The 18,856-nt window shown below is 35.5% G+C and overlaps 1 protein-coding gene across 1 annotated transcript; it reads left to right on the top strand.

Annotated features, from left to right (window-relative positions):
- Positions 1 to 3,773: 3,773 nt before the first annotated feature.
- Positions 3,774 to 18,648, top strand: LOC136814145 (serine-rich adhesin for platelets-like). The gene is made up of 12 exons (XM_067070658.1): positions 3,774 to 3,969; positions 4,822 to 4,987; positions 6,498 to 6,727; positions 7,150 to 7,264; positions 8,443 to 8,588; positions 10,431 to 11,966; positions 12,217 to 12,305; positions 13,770 to 13,998; positions 14,102 to 14,491; positions 14,725 to 14,926; positions 16,604 to 16,902; positions 17,694 to 18,648. The coding sequence occupies exons 1-12, from the start codon at positions 3,789 to 3,791 to the stop codon at positions 17,891 to 17,893; spliced, it is 3,783 nt and encodes a 1,260-aa protein (XP_066926759.1). The 5' UTR covers positions 3,774 to 3,788; the 3' UTR covers positions 17,894 to 18,648.
- Positions 18,649 to 18,856: the final 208 nt, after the last annotated feature.

The following is an 18,856-nucleotide window of genomic DNA, read 5'->3' on the forward strand; positions in this document are numbered from 1 at the left end:
GCCATCCTTTGTTTACTTTCTAATAACTAATTACCGAAAGATATATTGCCTTCAATCAAGAGTTATTGATTTGATTCTTGTAAAGAAAATGCTTATAATAAAGATAAATATGCTCATCTTTTTCGCCATCCTTTGTTTACTTTCTAATAACTAATTACCGAAAGATATATTGCCTTCAATCAAGAGTTATTGATTTGATTCTTATAAAGAAAATGCTTATAATAAAAATAAATATGCTAATCTTTTTTGCCATCCTTTGTTTACTTTCTAATAACTAATTACCGAAAGATATATTGCCTTCAATCAAGAGTTATTGATTTGATTCTTATAAAGTAGACGCTTATAATAAAAATAAATATGCTCATCTTTTTATCCTTTGTTTACTTTTTAACAACTAATCACCGAAAGATATATTGCCTTCAATCAAGAGTTATTGATTTGATTTTTATAAAGTAGACGCTTATAATAAAAATAAATATGCTCATCTTTTTATCCTTTGTTTACTTTTTAATAACTAATTACCGAAAGATATATTGCCTTCAATCAAGAGTTATTGATTTGATTCTTATAAAGTAGATGCTTATAATAAAAACAAATATGCTCATCTTTTTCGCATTTTTCGCCATCCTTTGTTTACTTTGTAAGAACTTATTACCGAAAGGCATATTGCCTTCAATCAAGAGTTATTGATTTGATTCTTATAAAGGTCGATGGATTTCCCAATCTTGACTTATAAAAATTTAGGACTAATTTAGGCAAAAAAGGCAAATTAGGACCGGTGTCACAGGAAATAAGTACTCCCCGAAAAAAAGTACTCCCCAGTACACATTTCCCAGGAGATAGGTACTCCTAGGGGTACTTATTTTCTAGGAAATTCGTACCCTCCTCAGGAAAAAAGTACCCCCTGTTCTCAATTCAGTTGAGCTACAGTCTGACAATGTAGTATGTCCTAAATCTTTGGTGCTAGTCTATCTTTGGGGTAGCCTGGGGACTTCAAAAATAGTCGGATTTGGCTGAAATTTTACACGCTTGATCCTTGGGTGAATATCTGGGGGTGTTTGTTTCATCTTTTGAAAACTTTGATTTTCGGGGCAGCCTGGAGACGTCGAAAATGGTTAGATTTTGCTGAAATTTGGCACACTTGTTCCTTGGGTGTGTTTAATTGTATGCTCATTTTTCCAAAATTTTGATTTTCGGGGCCTGGGGACGAGTTTATTTGAGCCCAGTGTGGTTGGCACGTTCGGCTATTTACTACATTTTTTGAGATTATACCCCAATTGAAAAGTTCATACATGCTTTTCTGAAATTTCGCTTTTTCAGAAATTTTTTCACAGTGATGACGTTCGATGATCAAGAAATCACTTCAGTAAAAATGATAGTTATAGAGCTTTTCTATAAGATTTTCATTTTTTTCTTCTTCATTTTCATCTTCATTTGTAGAATTTTTTGATTTTAAATTGTTCCACTCACAAATATCTCTCCAACGATACCAAATTTATGAAGATTGAAGAATTCCTTCAAAATTTATAGGCAAAAGAAAAAAGAGTGCACACTTATCGTGAATAGACTTTAAATGTCTCAAATTTCGAAAAAATAAAACTTTTTAGGTTCGGCCATGAAGGTAATAAAGATATAGATGGAGAGAAAACGTCTCAGTAATGATCTAAATGGTCGTTGAAATCTTTTATAAATCTATTCAAAGCGGCTTTTCTTTGATGGACCATCATTGGAAGCAAAAAACATCAATTTATAACTTTATAAGAACAGAAAGAGACTGTTTGGTTGATTTTGAAAAACTTAATTTTGTCTAAAATCCTTGTTAAAATGCAATAGAAATAGTTTCAACTGATGTGAGACTAAAAGAGTATATTAATTTCATAGGGACACATTTTTGGTCTGGCATTTTGTAAACATTGAGAGTTGCATCACATTATCATTGAAAGTTTCTTACCTATAAATATTCACGTCTAAGTGGGCAGCGGTTTTCATACTCTGACAAAATGGTCGATACAAGGTTCCTAATCGTAACACGTAATTCTTTTTAAATCTATCGATGGCTTTATGGGTAGCTTCCCCTAGAAGTTTGGAGTATTGTGCTTATTAGGGCTTATTATGTGAAGTTTTCAATTTTTCATGACAAGGCTATTATATTTCAATATACTTGTTAAAAATGTAATGTCTTAATTTATGTCTTATGTAATGTCATTCATCTTAAATATTCCCACGAGTATACCCAAAATTATTCAACTTATTCCCAAAGCAACCAAACAGCTCCTTGCTTCCGCTGATAAATCAGAATATAACAAAAGGCATTGACTCTCCATCTATCTTTATTACCTTCATGGTTCAGCCAGAATTTAGAAATATTTATTTCATTTAAGTTAAAATTTGGCTTTAGTATTATACAAATAATGAAAAAACAATATTGCGTTGTTACTAAAAGTGGTAACATGGGGTAACATGAGGTAACAGGGGGTAACACCAGGGTAACAGGGGGTAACACCTGGGTAACAGGGGGCAACACCTGGGTAACAGGGGCCAACACCTGGGTAAAGGGGGGTAACACCTGGGTAACAGGGGGTAACACCTGGGTAACAAGGGGCAACACCTGGTTAAAGGGGGGGTAACACCAGGGTAACAGGGTACTCTCTTAAGGACCTCACAACCTTCTGACTGGTGCTATTTTATATCCATCCACACTATCCGCATCACGTTCTGTATGATAAATATTTTTGGTGTTTCTGTCCTTTTAGGCATCATATTTTATGATTTTGTCAATATTTTTGTCAAAAATGTCAGGGGTTTAATAACGACAAAAAGCTCAAATTCTCATTACGAAATGCTTAAGCTAGCCACACATGTCAAATTACGAAATTTTGGACTTCTAAACCGGAAAGTGTCCCATACTAAACCTTATGCTTTTAAAACTACAGACACTAACTTTTCTAAAGATTCTGGAGATTCAATGTGACACTTTCCAGTTCAGAAGTTTTTTTTCAAACTTAGCCTGTATTTTCAAAGTTAAAACTGAATCTTACCTTATTTCTACCCATGTAATGTTACCGTCTATGCAAGCATTTACAATATAAAAAGTGTAAGACGTACTATCTAGTTCCTCTCTGTCTCCCAATTTTCAAAGTTTTGCCATTTAGGCCCAGCGAGCTATATACCACGAGAATTTTTTATCAATAAGTCATTAAAATGTTATATTAAAATGAAGACATTGCAAATAGCCTATTTCATAGTTCGTGTTTTCAGTACATGATTTTTTTTACGTGACTACAGTAATGAAATTTTTATTATAAATCACTCTTTTGCGAATTGAGATATAAATTTAACAAAAACAACGGCAATAGAAAAGAGTTCTTAAATTCCCAAGTCATTTAGGATGATTACAAAATTTAGTTTTTGTCAACGTTTTTATTGAAGGGAAATCTGCACAGATTTGTGCATATTCCCCCTGGAAATTGAATAGAAAAGAGCATGTAGCAGATACACGAATCCTATGAAATAGGCTAATGTTGAAACGAACAATTAAGTTACGTCACGCGCTATCTTTTGCTTTGATGATTGGTTGAACAACTGCAATCTTTATACAAGACCTCGAAAAAACATAATGTCAACAATCTGGCTTTAACAGTGTGATCCACAGCTACAGTAGGGATGGGTCAACATTTTTAGAAAAATATGATAAATCGGAGAGTGTTAACTGTTAACTGTTTTTTTTTCGCCAAAAGAAAACAAGGTGCTTTCAAGCAAGAGTAATTACAAAGGGCTTTCTTTTTACAATGTTTTCAGATGTGACTCATTGTGATGGTTTAGCTTGGGACTGGGTCAACAAACGCTTGTATTGGACAGACGCTGGAGATAATACAGTTAATCGATTATCACGAGACGGCTATTCAAAAGAAGTTCTTTTCCATGAAGAAGCAGACCTGCCACGTGATATTGTGTTGATGCCATGTGACGGTAAATATTCCCCTTTAAACAAGAGAATCTATTGTTTACATCTATTGTTCTGGTTAATTCTTTATGGGACACCCTGTATAATGCCAAAAGCCGCAGGGAGAATAGAAAAATTGAAAAAAGTAACCCTTTGAGAGATCAAATTGGCGAAAAAGACGATTTTCAAAAAATTTGTACCCGTAGAATAATTCTTTTGACCATTTTTGTTTTCATTCGTACCCTTACGCTAGAAAGACTATGGAAAGGGAAAATACTCATCCTTACCGTTTGCAAATACTCCCCATACTCAGCATCAATTTTTGCCTATAATCAGTGACAAAATACTTGGCACAAAGGGGAAATTCACCGGGGTGTTTTGAAACCACAATCGATTTGTAAGTGCTCTAAAGTAGGTTGGAAGGGTAGAGTTTTAACACTGAGTTTTAACATGAGACTTAAGACTGAGGATCAAAAAGTTCAAAAATGGTCCAGTAGCGCTTGAAATATAGCCTAGAAACCAATAAATCCCTCCCAGATCGAAATAATCGATGAAATCAAGTTGAAGGCCTATAATTGACATTCTCGCTCGAACTTCAATTTTCGAAAAATGGTAAATTAGCCAAAAGTGCAAATATATTATGGCACGGATTGTAGTATCCTCCAATACCTGGGTGCAAAAAAAAGCTTACGAAGGTAATTTATGTGAAAGACATCTTAATTCGTGAAATTCAATAGTCGGCAGAATACTTCACCAAATTTAGAAAAATTTATTCTGATCCTGTGAAGTAAATCAATCTTGATGAATTTAATGAAATTTGATCCTGTGAAACAATAATCACAAAAATATAAACACGAAAAGTTCTAATATTATTTTAGGATACATGTATTGGCGTGTTTGGCAGGGAACCAAATCTTCCATTAAACATGCAACCATGGATGGATTGAACCCAAAAATTATTATTGAGACTGTGGGTTGGCCAAATGGACTTGCTGTAGACAAAGATGAGAATCAATTATTTTGGGCAGACACTAGGCCGAATCGGTACTTTCCCAGCTGGGACACCACGTTATATTTGAAACAATATTGTGTGCTATCTGGATTTTGCCAGGGATATGTTATAGCGGAGCTGGATGAAGGACGAGAATTCCTTAACGGATTGCTCCTTTGTCTTTTCTATTGTAAACTGTTCATAATAGAAATCCATCTCTGTCGCCTAGAGTATTCTGTTTTTATAAGAAAAATGAAGCAGACAAAGTATTCATGCAGTACGTTTGCATATATTTTGCTATGATGTTCCCACTTTTCATCAAAATATACCCAAAAGCTTCTTTGTAAATGAAATCTAATTTTATCAGCGGGTGTTATGAATTTGAGAAGCTTTCATGATTTCTCTTTAAAAATTTCGGATGTAATTATTTTGACAAATATTGTTTCAATTGACTTGAAAGTGAGGCACCCCACGGAGTAGCGCGGTATTTCAAATGAAAAAGAGCTATTTATAATCTTACAGAAGAAATTTCTTATAACTTTACTAATTAAAACAATGTTTTTCATTTTTTTAAATTGTCATTCACCAATGTTTTACAGACCCTCTTGATAATTAATAGTTTTTAATCGTGAACAATAAATGCAGCAGCAGAATCATTGGCTAAAAAGAAATCCAAATTTCACGAATTTGTAATTAAAAAAGTTTAATTTCATATCAAATTTTAATGTCAGGGACAGAGATAGAACAAGGCTTTTTCAAATGTGCGTTATCCAGCTCCGCTATAACATATCCCTGGTTTTACCATTCTTTCTTACCGGCTTTTATCCGAAAACTATTTTTTTCATCGGTCCTATCCAATTAAGTAAAAGCCCGAAGGGCTGGAAATAATCCTCTAAACTTTCCCAGGAAAGAAAAAATGAAGCCTTAAAATATGCGCATTTTCGACGACGGATTGAATTTAGCGATTTCTTTGTTTTCGAGTGATACTTTTTTCAAAATCTAGTGGTTAATTTTACTTTCAATCTAGCATTTGTGTGAAAACCAGGCGGCGGGGGTACTAGGTTTGCAAGGTGACGGGTATGTCCGAGCCGAAAATCGAAAATTGATCCTTTGAGAGACAAAATTTTGATGATTTTGGGACCCTTTGAGAAACTTTTTCCTAAATTTTGGTAGATTTTTTCCGAATTTTGGTTTGATTTTCACCAAATTATGGTCGTAATTTCTGCAAATCGTGACCCTTTGAGAGAAACCCCCCCCCCGGGTCCGCGCTAGGCTGCGTAACTTTGGTAGGATTTAGCGGCTTCAAATCCTACCTAGAAGATTCGCTTCTAGGGTTTTTCTTCTTCGGGTTTTTACTTCATCAGTCCTATCACACGCAAGTCCTAAACTAACGATGCTCAATGATTCTTTGGAGACTTTAGCAATAATGTATCTAGAAAGACCAAACCAATGTAAAACTGTTATATTTTCTTCCAGAAGAGAATCTTCAATGATTCAGCTATTTTTAGTGTTGGGTTCAAGTGTGATGATTTCTATTAAATAATTTGCATCCGCTTATTTCAGAATTGAATCTTCAGACTTAGATGGAAACAACCGGAAAATCATCTTGCAAGCGGACAACCTTTACATTCTTGCTATCAGCCTTTACAACAATTACATTTATTTTACGGACTTGGTAACGAAATCTCTAATGCGTGTAGAAAAGAAAGGGAACGGACATCAAGAATTGTTGGATGGTGGCTTGAATAGATACCCTAAGGGAATCCGAATTTTTTCAAAATCAAAACAAAACTGTATGTTCTGTCATAAACTTTTAATTACCCTTTCACTCCCGGAGCTTTGCACTTTTTGAAAAAAGAAATTCAAACGTTTCCCCGAAACCAGCCTATTTTCCTCAAAAGTTTATGTTCTTTCCAATGGTGGCTACGAGAGTTCCGGAAATGTCTTAGTTCCGGAGATACAGCCTGTCAAAGTTGGGACCCGGAAGCACCCGTCAGACGGGTTCCTGGGAGTGAAAGGGTTAATCTTGGATTCTCAGATCGCACAAATCAATACATCTTCCTGCTTTGGTTTATAATTTATAATTTAATACTTATAGTTCTTCGACTTTGATCTTCGATTGAATAAGCTCTATATTTTAATGACACGTTTGGAAATTAATTTTGAGTGCACCATCACAAAGATTTTCTATTATTTCAATTTTATTTCAATTAAGGCACAAGAACATTATGCCACAAAGACATAACAAGATGTACAGATATTTGTATGCCATCAAACAATCTCGTTCATTGCAGTTGTCCCATCAATAAAACACTAACTGATGGATATAGGTAAGGTATAGATGCACATATATATGCACGGTAGTGAAATAGGGGAATATATATAATCTTTAACTGAAACACACTCGAACATTAATCCTTCAGTTCATTGGAGGGCCGGTAAAAAGCCATTTTCAGACCGTATAATACGTTATCTGCCGTCTAAGGGTTTAAGAGCCATTTAGTAAAATAAAAAACACCTCAAAAATCGTTGGAATCACTTTCTAACATGCCCCTCTAGCATTCTGAGCAGTTTGAAGCAGTTTTGAGATTTCAAAAATTTCCCTTAACCCTTGAATGGCACACTGATTTTTCAACATAGCAATTATTTTTTCTTCATAAAAATCAAACTTCAAATGGTGATTGTGGCTCTAAAAATTGGTTCTAGACAAATGTTTTGGCACCGTTGAAGACTCTCGGCCTCAGTTTTCTAAAACAACGAAAGAATTTTGGCCGAAAACGCAGTGGTTTTGAGCTATATGACCATTCGATTAAGGACCGGTAAAAACCCGGGGGCACTGACCTTGACGGCTGACGGGGACGTGCTGCTGGAGTTTGAAAAGTGGACCCTGTCAGATATGAATTTTTGGCAAAATTGGGACCCTGTCAGAACGAAAAATTGAAATTATTTCCCATTTTCGCCCTGAAAAGTGTCCAAAATAATCAAAATCTCAGATACACATCTTGATGATTAGTAAATTTGGTAACCTGTCAGATATCTTCAGAGCCTAAAAAAGGGACCCTGACCAGCGGTACGTCTCCCTAATTTTGCCTAAGTGCCTCCCCCTGGGGTAAAAAGCCTTTTTTAGACCGTATATATACGTTTATCTGCCGTCTAAGGGTTAAGTATTTTTTACTGATACTTTAAAAAGAACAGTAGAAATTAAATTCCGAAAATCCAATTCATCATCATATTCTGATAATTTTAGCCCCTATTTTGAGGTCATTTTGGGAAAGTCCAATCTCCTTGATTTTTTGGCCTGTTTTTGAGATACCCCCTTGGATTATTGATTATTATCCGCTGGATTTGTAACGAAATTTCAAGATCTGGTTTTTTTAGGGGTACCCTCTGGACTAAAATTCCCTCCACTAAGGGGTAAATTTTTTTTCTGAGATTCCCAATTGACGAAGAAAATGTTTGATTTCATATTTTTTTTTATTTACACATGATTCCCAAATATCTTATAAAGGTGTATACAAACTGCAAAGGCCGGACTTAACTGCAGCGATACGATGACGTCTTTCATATGTTCTGATGAGTCAAAATGTATCTCAAAAGCTTCGATTTGTGATGGTTACTACGACTGCTTTGATGGTTCAGATGAACAAAATTGCAGTAAGGAAAACGATTTGTTTTTGTGTCAATCAATCCTAAGTCATGATATTTTGCCTGTTGGCGCTTTCAATTTATCATTTATTTATCTGAAATTCTTGATTGTATTTGTGTATAAAGTATGCGTCAGTGAGGCCTTTCCATTTTTTTTTTATAGATAAATCACAAATTTATTTGGATATACATATAATAGAAATCAAATATATTTTTTGATGAAAAATCTGAAAAACAGTGAGCAATGACCAAGCGGGAAAAAAAGGCAAACATGAAGCTGAAACCCTGCAAAGACCAATGTGCAAAACTCAAAAAAATGTCCAAAAATACGTATTGAAAAATACGTGTCTAATAAAATATAGTAATAAAAAAAACTAAGTTGAAAACTTTAATCAAATATTACAAATGAAATTTGTGACTTCTGCGTCTGCAGTGGTGTTAGTGAAAGGCGAGTGTCTCCGGTGCCTCCAGGACCTCGAGCCTGGAACACACCACAGCTGACTGAATCAGACTAAAAGAAATTTTTCTTTTTACATAAAAATATGCTTCCGAAAATGAAGATTTATTTTTCTCACAAAGAAGTTCGCTTAAACGGGCGCAAAATCGCTTAGTTTCTGTGCTCATTCCACCGTTGGCAGAAAAAACGAGTGGTGTAAAAGTACTGTTTTCTCGATCGAGTATGCGATTTACATACTTTCTTTTCTGCTCTTTCTGCATTTGCTTCATTACTCTAGCAAGATTTTGGTTTTGGTAACTTCTGGCTGAAGGAGAAAAAACCCTCACGTCAAGAAATGCCTTCTGTTGCCTTTGCCAAAATCCTCTTATTGTAAAATCAGCGCGGAGTTCAGAGTCATGATCGAACCCTTTTTTGAAGAATTGGTTTCTTCTCAACATCTTTGCTAACGATTGCAGATAGATTAGCCGTTATGTTAACCAATTCATTGTGCCACATGTGAATAAAACCGCCAACGCGATTAAGACGGTTGCTTCTAGGTTCACGTGCACTTGGTTCACTAACTGTAGTGAACCTAGCGAACGTGAACCTAGAAGCGACCGTCTTAATCGGGGTGTCTCCGACGAAGAGCACTCTCTATCATTTTGATTGGATCATTTTGTTATTGTGTATGGAATCCACCCTTTTTTCTTTTTTTTATTGAATACTTTTACAGAATAACGCAGACTACACCACTTACACCACTTGCGCATCGCAGACTGATTTCTTTTCAGTAGCTTTTCAGTAGCGTTAACAGGGGGTAGAGGCCAGTGTTCTGATGATCGTTTTTAGGGGGCAAAAAAGGAAGGGGTAACAAAGGGTAGTTTGGCACCCCGATTCTTTTTTTTATCTCACAAATATCAGTTTTTAGTCCTTAAAAAGGAGAAATTGTTTCAAGAGGGCGCAGAATTACCAAATTTTTCAATTTTGCCTCCCAGTGTAGGTCAAGCAATCACGCTACTGCTTCCTTTATCTCAAGGAAAAATCATTTAGTCTTTCAATGATGGTGTCATTTTAGCCCAAAATGATGTCAAAAAACTAAAAGAGAAATGCTTTGAAGTTTTGAAGGAGTTCTCTTTTTGCTTTGATCTTACTTTAACCTATATCCTTTAGTATTCTAAGGGTTTTCGATGCGCAAACAAAACCTTTAACTGGCTTTTGCTAGGACGTTAACAGTCTAGTTTCTTTCTAATCTTAGACTAATACAGAAAGGTGTTCATAAATACAAATACTTTCTTAGGTTAAATGTATAAAGGTATTCCTAAACAAATACAATCAAGAACTGCAGACTGAAACGCACAAATTGGGTATGTATTGACAATACTTAATTCGTCAAATCAACTCTATTTTCACTACAGCATCACAATCGACCATATTTCCATCAACATCATTGTCATTATCGTATCAGACATCTTTACCAACTTCCACTGTGTTCAAACCGTCCAAATCAACAATGGAATTCTCTTTAAAAACAAGCTCTGCAATACATCAATCGACAGCCGACAAGGATAGTTCAGCAACACTCTATTCTTCAAGTATCAGTCCTTCTACATCAACAATGACGTCATCTTCTTCTTCGGTAATAACAAGCAATCATAGTTCAGCAACACTCCGTTCTTTAAGTATCATTCCTTCTACACCAACAATGACGTCATCTTCTTCTTCGGTAACAACAAGCAATCATAGTTCAGCAACACTCCATTCTTCAAGTATCAGTCCTTCTACATCAACAATGACGTCATCTTCTTCTTCAGTAACGACAAGCAATCATAGTTCAGCAACACTCCATTCTTCAAGTATCAGTCCTTCTACATCAACAATGACGTCATCTTCTTCTTCAGTAACGACAAGCAATCATTCAGCAACACTCCATTCTTCAAGTATCAGTCCTTCTACATCAACAATGGCGTCATCTTCTTCTTCGGTAACAACAAGCAATCATAGTTCAGCAAAACTCCATTCTTCAAGTATCAGTCCTTCTACATCAACAATGACGTCATCTTCTTCTTCAGTAACGACAAGCAATCATAGCTCAGCAACACTCCATTCTTCAAGTATCAGTCCTTCTACATCAACAATGACGTCATCTTCTTCTTCAGTAACGACAAGCAATCATTCAGCAACACTCCATTCTTCAAGTATCAGTCCTTCTACATCAACAATGGCGTCATCTTCTTCTTCGGTAACAACAAGCAATCATAGTTCAGCAACACTCCATTCTTCAAGTATCAGTCCTTCTACATCAACAATGACGTCATCTTCTTCTTCAGTAACGACAAGCAATCATTCAGCAACACTCCATTCTTCAAGTATCAGTCCTTCTACATCAACAATGACGTCATCTTCTTCTTCGGTAATAACAAGCAATCATAGTTCAGCAACACTCCATTCTTCAAGTATCAGTCCTTCTACATCAACAATGACGTCATCTTCTTCTTCGGTAATAACAAGCAATCATAGTTCAGCAACACTCCATTCTTCAAGTATCAGTCCTTCTACATCAACAATGACGTCATCTTCTTCTTCGGTAACAACAAGCAATCATAGTTCAGCAACACTCCATTCTTCAAGTATCAGTCCTTCTACATCAACAATGACGTCATCTTCTTCTTCGGTAACGACAATAAGAACGACACCAGCGTCAAACGCGAGTGCTTGTGATTTAGATTTGGGTTTTGTTATTGATGAGTCCGGTTCAATAAGCTTCGATGAATTTCGTAAATCAATCGACTTTGTTAGAAATATCACTCAATATTTCACAATTGCAACGGCCCGTACACGAGTATCTTTGATCACCTATGGCACTGATGCTGTTTTACATTTCAAATTCAACGATGACGCTGGCTCCGATCAAAGTGCATTTCTTGACTACATTTCAACCATCAATGGACGAGGTAAATATTCTGATTTAAAAGTAACTCCATGATAATTGATATTGAATTAGAAAAGCCAACTTGATTGGGTAGACGGTACCCCTCCCAGCTGGCACACAACGTTGTTTCAACGTTTATCTAACGTTCACAACGTTCATATAACGTTAGATGAACGTTGAAACAACGTTGTGTGCTAGCTGGGCTTGTACAGAATTGTGAAAGCGATTACCCTAAATGGTTTGATCAGCCAAAATTTTGATTCACGTTTCAGGAGGAGGTACAAACACTTATGCAGCTTTGAAGATGAGCAACTTAGAAATGTTTAACACTGAAAATGGTGATCGAACAGACAAAGTGAACGTAAGTACATTTTACGGCGGTTACCATTTTTTCTAATTTTCAGAAAAACACAAAAAACATTCTAGAAAAAACGTTTTGCAAAAATAAAAATTTCAATGCCGACGACAACTCGCAAAAAGTAAACGCGTTTTCAAAGTGGCAGTAAGGAGCCACCGTGGTATTCATATCTCCATAAATAGTATATACTGTACCATTACATATTTACTTTCCGCAAACCATAAGTGATAAAGACGCACTAAGCATCTTCTTTTTGATATGTCTGCTAAGCAATACTACTTTACTGCTACTGCTGCTACTATCTATTAAACTCAGTACACGGCGCAAGATTTTGGTTCGATTTCAGTACAGTATATAATTGCTTATAAATCAATGTTGGGCTATGCTATATTCATTCATTTTCAACTTCCTCTTCACTTTTTCCTTGGTCCATTATATCCAGGTTACTGTTCTCCTTATCAAAATCTTCCTCTTCTTGGTTCATTAAAGTCTGTAAGGCTTTGTCAACAGGTATGTTGTTTGCATCATACCTCTGTATAAAAATGGATATTGAAAGTTTTTCTGTTTTAGAGTTATAAATGAACCTCATTGGAGTGTATAATGATACAACGACTTTGGCGGTTCCATCAAATACATGCTCAGTCTCGTTGGTCTCCATATTTAATTGTTTTTTATCGATCACCTTTGTCAAGTAATAGCTACCACTGAATCTAGTGGTATGGAACAGTTTTTTCGCTGTTTCTAATGTATCAATGCAAAAGAAAACTTTATCAGATTTTTTCATTACATGAATTTCCCCACCATATCCAACAATGATTGAGCTGATGTAGTTGAATATAGGACTTGGTATAAACAAAGAAAATGAAGGCTCTACCATGCCAGTCAAGTGACCTCTTCTGAGTCGGTCGTAAAACATCCTGCCAATTTCTTTGAAGTAACAGTCGACAAGGGGCCCTGCAATCAAAAGGTGATTTCCAATAATCTTTTCAAGAGAATTGTCCAATTTACCTCCCATTGAATAGTCGATATCTTTTGACCTGTTCACGTTCTGTCTGTACCATTTGATTTCAAAACTTTTCAAGTCATCTTCTCGTTTTTTCCAAAACGACATGTTCATTCTTTCAACCATTTTATATTGATATTAAAAGAAAGAGAACCACAGAAATCACAATATATTCTTTAACCGCAAAACAAGACTGCTACAAACCACAAATTGCTCTGCACGTGAAAATGGAATTTTCAAAACAACATCAAACTTCACGGCAAACGAAAATAAAAATACAAGAGAACTAAACCGGGAAATCAATTGTCGTTACCGTAAATTTTTTACTATTGTTTTTCAAAATAATCAGCAAGTGGGAGATTTTGAGCGAAATTCTTTGCGCCGTGAAAATTTCCAAATCCTAAAAAATAATGATATTTTTTACTGGGTCATTGCTAATTTTTAAAACTTCTCCCCATGTTTAGGTTCTTATTGTCCTTACTGATGGGCGTAGCAGTGGTCGAAGTCAACTTATTTCTGAATCAAATGCACTCAGGGAATCAGGTGTCAAAGTCTTAGCAGTTGGTGTTGGTTCTGGTGTTGGTGAAGAAGAATTAAACATCATTGCTGGAAACTCATTGAATGTGTTCAACGTTTCTGATGCAAGCCATTTGAGTGATATTATTGAAGAAATCGTACCTATCAGCTGTAATGGTAGGTGGAGAATTTGAAAGTTTAGATAAAAAAGTTTAAACGATTTTTAGTTCATGTCATTTGAATTAATCTTATTATGAAAGCTTTGTTATTTCTTTTTCAGAGCAAATGCTGGAACTTGAATGTCAATCGTATGGATTCAAAGCAGGATTTAGCTTATCTGGATTACAATCAAAGAATCTCCCCTACACCATTCGTTTTTCGGGATCCAATGATTGCGGTACAATAAATAAAACGTCATCAGATCATCTCAGTAATGGTAGAATATGGATGTGGACCAACTATACTAGTTGTGGAGTTGAAGCATATCACGTGGGAGACAGTATAGCATTTGAAAAAACTCTTATGGTTAATTATGGATCTAAAGATCATTCAAGTGTTGTTTACAGATATATTAGTTCTTCGTACAAGGTCAAATGTTTTTTGGATCGAAAAGTTGTTCAGAAATTGGAAATCAATGTTCAGGATGTCATTGAAAGTAACCCTGATATAAGTAAGTAAATGTATTTATGCAGTCAACAAAATTTCTTTATTGCACATCTAATTATTTTTATAGAATGCTGTAGTTGACAAAAAAAAATTATTCTAACCCAGCTGGCACTTATTTCAACGTTTATTTAACGTTAAATGGATGTTCTGGACGTTAGACGAATGTTAAAAGAAGGTTGTGTGCCAGCTGGGAAACAAACTCGCATCAAACATTTAAAATATCAATTTATTCCTCAGATGGAACATCCGACTTTAAATTTAATTTAAAAATTATGGATGCTAACAACGAAGGGAATGAGGTTCAGCTTGCTAATGTTGGCGATCGATTAAAATTTGTGCTAAACCTTGAGAATGCTCCGAATCAAGTTAAAGCTTCACCACAGAACTGTTATGCTACAAAACCGGACGGAAGTGGCAGATACAACCTTATTTCAAATAGGTATAATTTTATTTTATTTTGGAAATGCGTCTTCAGAGAAGTTACTGACCGTAAGGACGGATATGTAGATACTTCACCCTTATTCAAAGAGTCAACCTATAAGCAAGGATTTATTATACACTGGATATACAAGTAACAGATTTTTGCCGATTTCTCGTAGTACACGCTATGTCCGCAGTAAAGATATTATTGTGCACTCTCCTTCCCTCATTAAATGATTTTTCGAAGCATTTTTATTGCATTTCTTATCGAAAATCACTCATCCAATTCCCAAAAGAGACTTAAAAGTTTCCTGTGAGTCAGATTCTTCCACTTAATTGCTAATTATAAGTCGTTATGGCGTTTCAAGCTGTGAGAAAGATGCAAAAGACGTGTTGTGTATAAGAAATTTAATATTGACACCGGAAATTTTTAAACTTCAACCTAAAAAAAACACCTTGCCACCACGTGCCTCCAAAGAGTTTTCATAACACAGTGGAGCCAAGACACTCATCAAGTCTTATGTATGTTAATTTCAGCTCTTCCGGGGACAGTCTTGGAAAGATATTTCCAATTGAAAATTTCGTGTCACTATGAGCATTTTGTCTGAATTTCTTGTCTAATGATGTTTTTCTCACATTAGATTTCACAAATGTATCCAGCTTGGAATACTAGCCTTACTTTCAAAAAAATTTTTCTGCAAATGTACAAAAAGAAAGAGCTAGAGAACTTTATGAAAATAAAACTGATAAACATTTTCAAAAATCAGACATCTTCGAGCCGCCATGACAGTTGTACTTTGCGGACAAAGCTAGAACATCAATTGTTTTCTAAAACAATGAAAATACAATGATCGCTCTCCGTCGTTTTATGAGTCGTTTATCCAGTGTATAATAAATCTTTGCTATAAGAAACTCGAAACTCATTTTCACAAAGCTTGTTGAAAAATCGTCGAAAAGGGAGCCTTCGGGTCATCCTTCATTACGGTCGTAAAAGTAAAACCATAAAAGTATGTAAGAAAAGTAATTATAAATGGCGGACTTGGGACTTGGATACCATAGTTTTTCAAAATAGGCAAACCACGAGAACCATGGCGTTTAGAATGCCATGACGTGGAACAAATCATTCTTTTTATCGAGACTTCTCAACCAACTGGCCACCCACAAAGGCAATAAACAAGTGGTAACCTTACTGTAAACCAGTTCATGCCCTAGACAAGAGTATACTTCTGGCTCGTACCCCTTCTAGCTGAACTTAGCTTACTAATTATTTTTGATGACGCTGAGTTCAGTGGAATAGACTAGTAGCTAATGGCAAGATCGCCATTTTCACCAAAACTTCCAAATAACAAAAAGGACAAAAAGCTGCTTGGACTTGAACATTAGATTCTGAGAGAAAAACCAGCGTAAACAAAAGAGATTTACAATATTCTATCATGAAAATAAAATATTGCACAATCTATTGTTTACTTTCCAAAATCAACTTAATTCTACCAGACTGCTCTACAGTCTGGCTGGCCAGAGTAAAAATAATAAATGCCGTGAATACTTAAAGGCAACTTATCAGCTTTACCTAGTCTATCAAAGCTCGAAGTGACATCCAGGCGAATCATCCGTTTGTACCCTTCTATCTATCTTTCTGTTATCAAGCACGAGTTAAATTAGATTAGGCTTACTATATTTTTATTATCAACTGTAGATGTGTTGATCCAAACGAAGAAACAACCTTCATCACATCCCCAAGTAACGAGCTTCACTATTTCTCATGGGAGCTGTTAGCTTTCCGATATTTCGGAGAATCAAATTCTGTGGTCATCGTGTGTGAGGTTTTGATCTGCAAAAACGAACCATTTTGGAATTTGTCTGAACAATGCAAAAGATGTGATCAAACTTCTAACAGAAAACGAAGAGATGTGGATGTAGATGATGAAGTTTTACAGAAAACCACTGTTTCATCGCAACCTCTTTTCCTTATTGAAAGATCCCCGAAAGAACCAGGTGAGAACTTATATAGATAGACCCCGAGACTAGAATTAAAAGACAAGCTCTTAACCCATTAAGTGCCATCACTCCGTCACTTTAAATTTAAAATATTTTCTGATTTCAAACGCGCGTACACGCCCCAACAAAGAAACATTTCTCGTTTTCGATAAAGTTTTTTATTCAGGCGGGGTAAAAAAACAGGACCTACCTACCGGTACAGGACCGAAAATATCAGCCGATCTTTTACGATGCCAGTGGCCATCAATGTGTTAAGGATAGATTGGGCGGCTATATGGGCTACCAGGCCGGTCCTTATTGGCGTTATTTTTGGGCTCGCGGCGTAATAAGGGCCGGAGTAAGATGTCTGAATTTAACTACAGCCGAGGTAAAAATGAACAACATCGAGCTTTGGGGTAATAAGGGCTGGCGTAAAAGGGGCCGGCGTTAAAATTAGGGCCGGCGTAAAAAGGGCTGATAAGGTATATTTACAAACCAGCTTTTTCTAAAGCCATTTCCTCTTCTACTAGTCTAGCACAGAAAAAAAATCGAATAATTTAACTGTGACTTTTTAGTGAATACACAGTGAAAAGCTGCAATCTTTCAATAATATTCGGTGAAAAGTGAAATTTCGCCGTGTGAATCGTTGAAAGACTGCAGTTCTTCACCGTAAAGTCACTATAAAATGTCATGGTGAATTTCTTCCTGTGGTATTTGAAATCTACTTTAAAGAAAATTGCTGGATATTTCCAAAAACATGAAGCTCATTTAAGAAAACGTCAAAAAAATCTTATTAATCTTTGTTATAGGACAATCAAATCAACAAAATGGATTCTTAGCAAAACCAGAGGGTATCTCTATTCTCGTTGTATTGGCTGTCGTCGTACTCCTCAGTGGTATAGTGCACCTTAAGAAGAAATTTTGGCCGTCGCGTAAAGCAATGTCAAAGAAAACATTAAATGTTGGAGCTGTTGATGAGAAAGGATTTGAAAATCTTGCAATGGAATAAGATTGACGTAATTTTGTTTATTTGATAATGAAGTTAATTCACTATTTCTTTAAGCTCAGATGATCTTTTATTGTAGATTTATGCTAGTATTGTAAGTAGATTAATCATTTAGAGATAAATAAGTACTTCACTCGCACCCCTGCCTCAGTGATCCGGTGAAGTAAAAGAATCTCTTTGGGGTAATCAAGAACTAGTAAATAAGTCTTCGCGTGGTTCTTTTTATATTAATCATTACATATGTCAAGTTGTATTTTCAATAGAGGTCTTGCGTTACGTAATTTCCGCCATTATGGGATAAAACATTCGATTTCATAGAGGCGATCCGTTATGCAAATTGAACGTTTTACTCCATAATGGTGAAAATCACGAAATACTTAACGAAATGTGAAAAACCTCTATAGCGTTTTTGAAGCAAACTGCTGGGTTTATCTTGAGTAATAGTACTTTTATCGGGGTTAGGGTTCGGCTGCTTTTTTCGGCTATAGAAAAAGGACACTGATTCAGGGGTGTGCTATTGTAATTTTCTTTTCGCTGTATAAACTATAAAGTAAGAACCAACTTTTCTTTTTTTTTTGTTCGTGGTATCTGCATAATATTTGCTTCAAGTTTTTGATAAAAATTATCTCTTTAAATCTATTTAACCAACAAATGTATACATTTATTTCGCCTGAGAGCTATATTTAAGCTATCAGAAATAAGTTGTAATAGAATTTATATTGCACTTTATAATTTGAAATAAAATACTATTTGGAAAAGAGGAAAACAAATTGTATCCGATATCGTAAAATACTCCGGCCCAACTGAATAAATGTTAACTACTGTATCAAGCAGTTTTACGTCACCTTAAGTGAGAATATACACATTTTCGATCGTAGCCGCCAATTGCCACGCGGGCATTTTTTTGTCCGCTTTACAAACCTAAAACCGTCCAAGACTTTTTTTCGCGCCTAAAGGCAATATAAA

The sequence above is a fragment of the Clytia hemisphaerica genome, unplaced genomic scaffold (genome assembly GCF_902728285.1).
Source record: "Clytia hemisphaerica strain Z4C2 unplaced genomic scaffold, Clytia hemisphaerica genome assembly, whole genome shotgun sequence".
Lineage (NCBI taxonomy): Eukaryota > Metazoa > Cnidaria > Hydrozoa > Leptothecata > Clytiidae > Clytia > Clytia hemisphaerica.